Source organism: Cervus canadensis, chromosome 26 (genome assembly GCF_019320065.1).
Source record: "Cervus canadensis isolate Bull #8, Minnesota chromosome 26, ASM1932006v1, whole genome shotgun sequence".
In the NCBI taxonomy this organism is placed as follows: domain Eukaryota; kingdom Metazoa; phylum Chordata; class Mammalia; order Artiodactyla; family Cervidae; genus Cervus; species Cervus canadensis.
Window position 1 is genome coordinate 52,835,335 of NC_057411.1, and position 10,630 is coordinate 52,845,964.

Here is a 10,630-nt window from a genome sequence, read left to right on the forward strand (position 1 = left end):
CTGGATTTCAAAGAGATATCTGTGCACCCATGTTCACAGCAGCATTATTCATAATAGCTAAAATGTTGGAGCAACAAAAGTGTCCATCAACAGATGAACAGAGAAGCAAAAATATGGTATATACATACAATGGTATACTATTCAGCCTTAAAAAGGAATAAAACTCTGAACATGCTCTGACATGGATGAACCTTGAGGACATTATGCTCTGTGCAATAAGCCAGTCACAAAGAGACAAATACTATAGGATCCCACTTATATGAGCTAAAATCACAGAAACAGAGAATAGAATGTGGTTTCCAGGGGCTGCGATGGGGGATCTGGGGAGTTGGTGTTTAAAGAGGATACAGTTCCAATTTGGGAGTCTGTACAGAGTTCTGAAGATGGATGGTGGTGGTGGTTGCCTGATGTGAATGTGCTTAATACCACTGAACAGTAGGTTAAAAATGATTTAAGACAGTCACACACACAGCCTGCAGCCCGCACCCCAAATTTTATCTTCCTTTTCTGGGGACTGGTGATAACCATTCTGTTAGGCCTCCTGTTTGGCCCCTGTTTCATCTCTGACAGGGTCCAATAGTTTCAGACTAAATTGCTGTTACTATAAGAATGCAGCATACAGAATTCTGATACATAATTCAGATACAGATACAGATTTCAGATACAGAAACCTGTATACAGATACAGAATACCTCGTCAAGTTAGAACAGGTAGAGAGAGACTTCTGCTCTGCTAGGCAGGACTATGTCCACACACAGCAGGAAGTAGTTACAGAAGGAAGAGACCTCCACCCCAGTTCCCGAAAAGTATCTTGAGTATGCAGTCCCTCAGGGGGGAGTTGCTGGGGAAGCACAAACCGCCCACCCTAGCCAGGCACCACAGTCTCCGTGTGCATGAGTTATTTTATGACAGGAGGTCCTGGTAGTGAACACAGAACTAATAAGCCACCAACTAGAAGAGTTTGGGAAAGGTCAAAAAGAGACACCATGCGTCTGACCACCTGTCAGAACCCTTCCCTCTGGCATTCATCTTGGCTGAGCAATGCGTGCACCACCAGGAAGAACTCTAAGTCACAATGGTTGGCCAAAGACAACCTGGAAACTGATCCCGTCCCCAAGACTGAGAGCCACGTGGTGGGGCGGTCCTCCTGGTTTCCCTTACCCTGCTGCTCTCTGTGCTCTTTCCCAGCAAATTCTCTTGCTTTGTCAGGAAAAAAGCGTAACAAACTGGCCCCATGCTGTCTTTACACGTTAAGTCCAGACATTCTAGAAGAGCATGAAATTACTATGAGCATCCTCTCTATTACCAAAACCAGTAGTGTGATTGTAAAGAAATAAACATAATGTAATCCATTGTCATTCAAAAAAAACAAAACAAACGAACAAACGAAATATGATTGAGGTAGTAATTTTTTTTGTTATATGTATTTTATCACAAGGAAAATAACTGGGAAAAAAGTAAAGGAATGGAAAAATATATTCCATGCTAACACCAAACAAAAGAAAGCTGAGAGAGCTATGTTAAGTTTATACAAAGCAGAAGAAAAGATTTTTCTTCTTCAGAAGAAAAATTATCAGGAGTAAAGAGGGACATTACATAATGATAAAGCAGTTGTTTCTCCAAGGAGACGTTAATCCTTAATGTGTATACACCTAACAGCAGAGCATCAGATTGCATAAAGTAAAAACTAATGGAACTGCAAGACACATAGATAAGTTCACTATTATAGTTGGAGACTTCAGTGTTCTTCTTTCAGTTGATTGATAGATCCTGCAGGCAGAAACTCAGTAAGAACATAGTTGAACTAAACAGCAATGGCTGCAATGAATATCTGTAGACAACTTCATCCAACAACAGCAGAACACACATTTTTCTCAAGGTCACATGGGACATTCACCAATACAGACCATATTCTGGGTCACAAAACATGTCTTAACACATTTAAAAGAATTAAAAATCATAAGAATACATTGTCATACCACAGGGCAATAAACTAGAAATCATTAACAGAAAGATAGTTGGAAAATTCCAAAATAGATTAAGCAATACACTTCTAATTAATATATGGATCAAAGAAGTCTCAAGAGAAATTTACAAAGATTTTAAACCAAATGAAAATACAACTTAACAAAGTTTGTGGGATACCATGAAAGCAGGGCTTGGAGTGAAATTTATATCATTGATTGCATGTATTAGGAAAGAAGAACAGTCTAAAATCAATAATTTAATCCTAGGAAACTAGGAAAAAAGATTATTTTAAGCCTAAAGCAAGCAGAAGGAAATGACTAATAAGTAACAAATATTAAAAACAACTGTAAGCCCCCAAATTTGATAATCTAGATTAAATAATTTAGATTAAATGAATGTTTCAATGCTTTGAAAGACACAAACTACAAACACCAACACAAGGATAAACAGAATAATCTGAATAGACCTAAAAGTGTTAAAGACATTGGGTCAATAATTAATAATCTTCCAAAAGAAAGCATCAGTCTCTGATAGTTTCACTGGTGAATTGTACAAAACATTTAGGGATGAAATTATGCCAATTCACAGCAATCTTTTCCTGAATATAGAAGCAGAAGGAAAACCTCTAAACCTATTCTTTGAGGCCAGCATTACCCTAATATCCAAACCAGATAAAGACATTGCAAGAAAGAAATCTATAGGCCAAAATCTCTCATGAACATAGCTACAAAAATTCTTAATAAAATATTAGTGAAACCAACTCAATAGCACATAAAAATAATTATGCTCCACAACTGAGTGACAGCATACCTCCCAGGTATGCAAAGCTGGTCCAGCATTTGAAAATCAATTAATGTAACCCACCATATTATTGGGCAAAAGAGGAAAACATTAACATGAGCCTATCAATTGATGGAGAAAAGTATTGACAAAATCCAACTCTCATTCAGAATAAAATCTCTAAGCCAAGTGTAAATAGAGGGGAACTTTGTCAACTAGAAAAAATTCTACAAAAACCCTTAGTGAATGTCATATCTGATGGTGAGAAAGTGGTTCTTTCCCTAACATCAGGAGCAAGTCAAGGATGGCCATGTTACCACTCACGGCAGCATCGTTCTGAAAGTCCTAGCAGGTGCGCTAAGACAGAGAAAGAACAATGGAGAGAGATGGGGAAGGAAGGAGTAAAACTGTCTTTGCTTGCAGATGACATACATTATCATTCATGGGAAAATACCAAGGGATCAGTTTTTAAAACCTCCTGGAACTAATTATTGTCTTAAGGTTATAAGATAACAAAGTTGACATGTAATGAAAGTCGGTTGCTTCCCTTTATACGAGCAGTGAAGAGCTGGCATTTGAAATTAAAAACACAATACTACTTACATTAGCATGCTGCTGCTGCTACTGCTAAGTCGCTTCAGTCATGTCTGACTCTGTGCGACCCCGCAGACGGCAGCCCACCAGGCTCCCCCGTCCCTGGGATTCTCCAGGCAAGAACACTGGAGTGGGTTGCCATTTCCTTCTCCAATGCATGAAAGTGAAAAGTGAAAGTGAAGTCGCTCTATCGTGTCTGATTCGTAGCGACCCCATGGACTACACCCTACCAGGCTCCTCCATCCATGGGATTTTCCATGCAAGAGTACTGGAGTATAGTGCCATTGCCTTCTCCGTACAATAGCATAAAATTAAGTAATTAGGTACAAAGTAACTCAATATCCATATGCAAAGTGCTGAATCCATATGCAAAATTGACAAAACTCTGAAGAAATCGAGGACAATCTAAATAAACAGATATTCTCCATTCATGAACTGGAAACTCCTTATTGTTAAGACGCCAATTCTTCTCAACCTAATGTGCAGATCTAATCTAGAACCAGTTAAAATGTCAGCGAGCTGTTTTGTGCATATGGACAAACTGATTTTAAAATTTATATGGAAAGGCAAAAACCACAAAATAGCCAGCACAATACTGCAGGAAAAAAAAAGTTGCAAGAGTTGATATTCCCATCTTCAAGACTATGAAGCTATAGTATTGGCGAAAAACAGGAACATAGATCAATGGAACTGAATAGAAAGCCCAGAAATAGATGCACACAAATCAGTCAACTGCAGCTGGACAAACAAACCAAGAAATTCAGTGGGAAAAGGCTGGTCTTTTCACTGACTGCTGCTGGAATAATTGGATATCATATGCAAAAAATTGTGTGTAGACACAAACCTTACACCTTTCTTGAGATTAACCCATAGACCTAAGTGTAAAATGCAAAGTATAAAACTGCTAGAAGGTGACATAGGACAAAACCTAGATGACTTTGGGTTTGCTGAGGAGTTTTAAGATGTAACACTCAACTGCAATCCATCCTAGTAAATTTATTTAATATATTATGTTTATTAATACAATCAATTATATTATAATAATTATATTTAAATTAATATTATGATTAATATTAACATTTTATCAGATATATTATACTTAATATATCAATTTATATTAAATAAATTTATTAAAATTAAAAACTTATGTTTTCAGACTCATGGACAGTGGTTACCAAGGGGAAGGGGGTTGCAGAGGGCTGGAGTGTGAGTTTGGGGTTAGCAGATGTAAGTCACTATATATAGGGTGGATAAACAGCAAGGTCCTACTGTATAGCACAGGGAACTATAGTCAATACCCTATGATAAACTATAATGGGAAAGAATATTTGAAAAAGAATGTATATATATATATATAAGTGAATCACTTGGTTAGATAGCAGAAATTAACATAACATTGTAAATCAACTATACTTCAATTTAAAAAAAGAGAATATAAAACTTTTTTCCAAATATACTAGTAAGAGAATGAAAAGACAAGCTATACCACTGGAGAAAATATTTGCAAAATACATATCTGATAAAGGACTTAAAACCCAATGTTACAAAAAACTCTTGAAACTAAACAGTAAGAAAAAAACAATCTGATTTCAAATGGGCAAAAGATTTGAACAGACACCTCACCAAAGAGTAGAAATGCAGTTGACAAATAAGTACATGAAAAGATGTCCAAAGTCACTTGTCATTAGAGCTGTGAATTAAAGCAACAGTAAGAATGACCAAAATCTAAAACACTGACAGAGATGCAGACAGAGCTGCAGGGGTTTTCGTTCACTGTTGGTGGGGATGTAAAACAGGACAGCCACTTTGGGACAGTGGCTCATGAAGTTAAACACAATTATATACCATATTACCCAGCAATCACACTGTTTGGTATTTACTCGATCAAATTAAAAACTCATGCCCACACAAAAACCTGTCTACAAATGTTCATAGCAGTTTTATTCATAATTGCCCCAAACTGGAAGCAATCAAGATGTCCTTCCATGGCTGAATAGGTAAATAAATTGTGATGCATCCAGTCTTTGGTATAGTATTCAACAATGAAAAGAACTGGGCTACCGAGCCATGAAAAGACATGCAGGAACCCTAAATGCATATTACTAAGTGAAAGAAGCCAGTCCTGAAATGCTCCATACTCTTTGATTCCAAGTATATGACAGTCAGCAAAAGGCAAAACTATGGAGACAGTGAAAATATCAGTTGTCAGGGCTTTGGTGGAGGTGGGGGTTTTTAGGGTGTTGAAATGATTCTTTATGACACTGTAACGGTAGATACATACCATGATGCATTTGTCAAGATCTATAAAAAGCTACAGCACAAAGAATGAACTGCAATATTTGCAAATAAAAAATCATTTCATTCCAGGAAAGATTGGAAATCCTTTCAATTCCTGGAAAGATTCCAGGAAAGAATGCAGACTGTGACAAGAGAATGCAAGAGACCTCCTAATGGAAGGGGATAGGGAGAGGCATTGCCCTCAGCATTTTGGAAATGATGGCATCTGCAAAGAGCAAAGACAGAGGAGTGCACACACTCTGGGCTCTGGTGATGAACTTGCTTCTTGTGGATCACAGGTTACAGTTTTGACCCTGCCATACACGTGCTCCGAAACTGGACAACGACCAAGCCAACAGCAGAAGACGGGAGCCAGGGACATCCCTGTGCACTGGAGGGAGGAGGTCAGGATGACACACGAGGTGGGACTGGAGACATCAACAGGAACTCGGGCCTAGCTTAGTGTAGACGCGGATGGCTACCCGCAGAAACCGTTTCAGCTGTGCACACGCACCCACGTCTCTGTGCTCTGCCGACTGAGGGCCTGGAAGCCAGAGCACGCCAGGCCAAGGTCACACCTGGTGCTCTGGATGTTGTTTCTAACACTATCTCCAACAAAAGGGGCCAGTCCCCTTGGGGAATGGGTAATTTCAGGACTGGGCACGAAAATACAAAGGAGACAGGAGCATTTTGTAGAGAGTAAGGAAGTTACGTGGGAAGCACTAAGGATGCACAGAAGCCCGAATCGAAAAACCCACCACACGCCCACAGACTGAACAAAAGCCACCCAGAGTGATGGGGTCGGTGGACATGTCAGAGGGCACAGGAGCCACTGAGAAAATGAACTGAACAATATAATCAGTTTAGTCATGCTGGGTTACACCTTAAAGCATAAAGAATACCCCTGTGTCCAGACTAATGGACAAATAATAACAGAAAGAAGGAAGTAGCATAATAATCTCTGGTGCAGCCCCGTCCCCACTGCATGGAGACCGGCGTCCACCCAGAGGCTCTTCTAAGAGCACTTTGCAGCTCTCAGTGGGCTCTCCCGGCCCCACGCCCAGCCTTGCTCTCAGCCCCACACTGCAGTCCAGCACTGTTGGCCTCAGGCCCTGCCAGGCCCCCTCTCACTCCCCCTTCCTACCCCGAGCGTCCCCCCACCTCCCCGTCTGCACAGAGGACCATGGGCCAAACCCCATGGGCTGAGGCCCCTGGGCCTCCTCGCTCAGGGACAAAGAAGTCTCCAGTCCTGGAGGCAATTTCTCTCCTGTGTGGCAGGGGCAGAGTCCACTTACAGGCTTGGCTGACGAGTGCTGGGACTCTCTGACCCTGCTGTACATTCACGATCCACCCCTGCTCCTTCTAGAGAAGGCTGGAGGCGGCTTCTAAGGCGGAGCGGTGATGCCGAGTTTGCGGGTGGTCACAGCCCTGGGCCTGAGGGCAAGGCCCCCGGCCTCCCACAGGGTCCTGGCCTCCCTGCCTGCAGCTCCACACATTCACAGCTCTGACCCACAAGCACAAAGCCCTGGGTCCTCTCCCTCAAGGTACCCAGGTGCCCATGGCACCACATGCCTCTGTCCTGAGAGATGCCTGGGCACACACAGGCACCCCGGAGGGCGGGCGTGGAGCTGGCCCGGCTGGCAGCGCGTGAGGTTACCTGGCCACGTCGAGTCTCGCAGTTGTGCAGGTAGCTCAAGTGGTAGATCTTCAAGTTTAATGTCCCGAAGTTCAGATATTTCAGGAAAACCTGAAACAGAGGTTGTGACAGCAGCAGTTAAAAACCCCGGCTTTCAGATGCATGCCCAGGTGTGTGTTTGCGGAGGAGATGCCCAGCGGTGGAGAGTGGGGACCACACACACCGCACCGACCTCGCCCCTGGGCTGACTGGCAGCAGACAAGCAGGTGAGCCCCCGGGGCCACATGAGGAGAGCGGCCACGCAGACACTGCCCCCAGGTATAGGCGTGCATGCCGGAGGGTCCCCTGACACTCACGTCTTCATCTTCACTTGTGAAACATGGGCCATCCAGCTTGTTCACAGCCATGATCACAGCCACGACATCTTTGCCGTTCATGATGGGTGTGGCCAGGATGTTCCTCGTCACATAGTCGGTCAGTTCATCCGCAAAGGAGCTGAAGTGGGGGCACTACGAGACGAGAGGAAAGAAGGGAGAGGCCATCGCTCTGTGGACCCAGAGTCCTGGTCCCCCCTGTCCCTGGGGGTCACGGCTAAGCTGCCCAGGCCAGTGCTAAGACCCAGGGGGCCATGCCCTGGATATCAGGAGCCTGGGAAGCACATGCAGACATGGCCAATGGCCTGTGCTTGGGGTTCCAGCTTGGCTCAGTCCTTATCACCCCATCTCAGAGCCAACGACCCCCAGCTCTTGAACTGCAGACTGCAGAGCTTGGCTATGAGCAGGCCTAGTGCCTCCACATCTGCTTCCATCTGGCTAACTGGCCTTCCAGATGCCTCTTGAGTCTGTCTAGTCCATGCGTCTGCAAGCCCCTCCTGGTCTGGGCTGTAGTCTCCTCCTGCCCTCAGCCACCCTGAGCCCGCTCCCACACTTAGGACCTGTCTGCCAGCCCCATGGACCTCCTGGGCCCTGCTCCAGCAGGCATCTGCTCCACGGGGTTTCTTGCCCCCACAAAGAGACCTCTGTCCTTGCCTGGCCCCCAGAGCAGGTTCCCTCAGTCTTGGAGTTGCTTTTCAGGGCCTCTCCCTGGTCAGGGGCCGGTTGAAGGAAACAGCTCATCTGAGCTTTGTTCTGGTCCAGTTGCCCTTTGCATCCTGGACCTCACGCCCAGAAACACCTGCCCGCCTGTCCCCTTTCCAAGGATTGGCATCCACACACCAGCCCAGAAAGGGGAACTGGGCCTTATCGCCCTGTCCCTCAGACCCAGCCAGGCCCTGGGACTTCTTTAAAGTGCCCCCAACTCTGTGCCTGCTGCTCAGGCCCTGTCGTCGGTCAGTCACCGCAGCATCCCTGGGCCCGCCTGCCTCCTGGTCCACCCGTGCTCTGCGTGGCTTGCCCAGTCCTGCCCACCTCCCTCGTCCAGGCCATCCAGTTTCCTGGGAGTTTCCCCACACAGCAGCTGCCCCCCACGACATAGTCTAGATGCCTCAGTGATGCGGGTTCAGAGACTCTGGCATTGCCGGGCACCACCACTCTCCCCTGTGTTCAACCTCTGCCCGCTGTCTCCCCCTGAGCCCTCGGTTCTCAGCAGCCACCTGGTGGCACCCCCACTGGCCATTTGGGCCAGAGCCTCAGAACCAACAGCACAGGTGTGGGTCGGGGGGTGGGGGTGGAGGCTCACAGAGGGGAGAGGCGAGATGAAGCGGGAGGAGGGGGAGGGGGGGCGGGGGGCTCCCGGTGCAGCCCCCCAACTCCTGCAGGATGTTTTCCTGGTAATTTACGCTCTGGACCTTCTGATTCATGGGTGACCCATTTCCTAAAAAGGAAGTGAAATGAAGCTAATCCCAGAGATTAGCATATTCAGGTCGCTGGACCAAGGCTTGTTTGAGGAGATAAGTTTAAGAGGATTGCAGTCTGGAGCCAGGGGCCTGGGGGTCCGTCCACAAGTTTGTTTTTGTCTTGAGGGATGAGGGGTTGTGGCTGCTGCGGCAGCGGCCTGTCCCTGTGGGTGCCTCCCTCTGGACCCTTCGCATCAAGGGAGGGGGCAGAGCCACTCCCAGGCGAGACCTGTGACCCTCCCAAGGTGGTGGGGAGGACAGAAGAGGCGGCCAGCCCTTCCTGTGCCCACCATGGGCCCCTCCCCACACGCTTCGCAGGTGTCCACCCCAGTCCCGTCCCTTGTCCTCTGGGCGCCCTGGGCCAGCTTCTTTTTTTAAATTTTTTTTCTTGCCGGGACACTTTTGGATCTCCTCCCCCACCAGGGACTGAATCCCAGGCCACAGCAGAGAAAGTGCAGAGTTCTAACCACTAGGCCAGCAGGGAACCTGGACCAATTTCTGAACCGCCAAGCTTGCCCACCCCGGCAGGTGGTGCAATCTCTGACGAGGCTGCGAGCTCAGGGTTCCGGGGTCCAGCAGCCTCGCCTTCCTGGGTCTCCGCACCGGTCCCTACCCAGAGCTCTTCCTGCCTGAACCCTGCCCAGGGAGTCATGCCTCAAGGGGCGGCAGGCGTCCCCCCTGCCCCCTCAGGCCTCCCCCGGCAACTCTGAGCTAGCTCTGCTCCGCTCGCTGCCTCCTAAAACCTGAACACCCCCAGGGCCTACGAATCCCACCTCCATCACGTCCTGGATGTTCACCATCTTCTTGGTCTGCGCCACATGGCCCACGACCCCGATGTCCAGCGGGAAGACGATCTCGGAGTCGGGAGGCACCAGGCAGTCCTCCAGGACGCTGTCGGGCTGCACGCTGAAGAGGCGGGTGGCGAGCTCGGCCACGCCGTTGCGCTGGCGGTACATGAAGAGGCTGCAGCGGTCGGCATGCAGGATGGAGCAGAGGCGCCGCAGGATCTTAAAGACCACGCGCTCCATGTTCACGCTCTCCTGCATGTCCTGCACTAGCTCGAACAGGGCCGCGCTCTCCTCCACCTGGCACAGCTCTCGGAAGCTGGCACAGCCCTCGGGGCACCCGTCCTCACAGGCGCGAGCCGCATCCTCCGGGCTCAGCTTCTTCCCAAAGTACTGGTCCGCGAAGCCGGGGTTCTGGTCCAGGAACCTGTGCACCTGCTCCTCACTGAGGCTCATGGTGTCCAGACACCCGTCCGAGAGCAGCACCCGCCCCTGCGCACAGGGCCCTCCAGCAAACACTGTCATCAGCAAAGCCTGTCTTAGTGATGATTACCACACCAGCTGACCCACCCACGCCTGCCCTCCCTCCCCTGGGGCCCGGACTGCCTGCTTCCTGGGAACATCAGACCCCCTAGGCTGGGGGCTGCAGGGTAATAGCTCAGGGCCTTCCGCCTGTGGCAGGGGTCCTGGCATGGAGACAGGCCCTTCCACCCACCCCCAGGGAGAGGTGATGGCACAAATGCCACGAGGGGCCAC

The 10,630-nt window shown here is 47.8% G+C and overlaps 1 protein-coding gene across 1 annotated transcript in view; it reads right to left on the reverse strand.

The window, feature by feature from the left end:
• The window catches only part of PDE6B (phosphodiesterase 6B), a 28,942-nt gene extending 18,570 nt beyond the window's left edge, over window positions 1–10,372 (reverse strand). The window contains exons 1-3 of the mRNA XM_043447995.1: window positions 9,863–10,372; window positions 7,612–7,764; window positions 7,277–7,366 (exon numbers count right to left, since the gene is read on the reverse strand). Coding sequence (XP_043303930.1) covers window positions 7,277–7,366; window positions 7,612–7,764; window positions 9,863–10,330 — 711 coding nt within the window. The 5' untranslated portion in view covers window positions 10,331–10,372. The remainder of the gene's footprint in view (window positions 1–7,276; window positions 7,367–7,611; window positions 7,765–9,862) is intronic.
• Window positions 10,373–10,630: the final 258 nt, after the last annotated feature.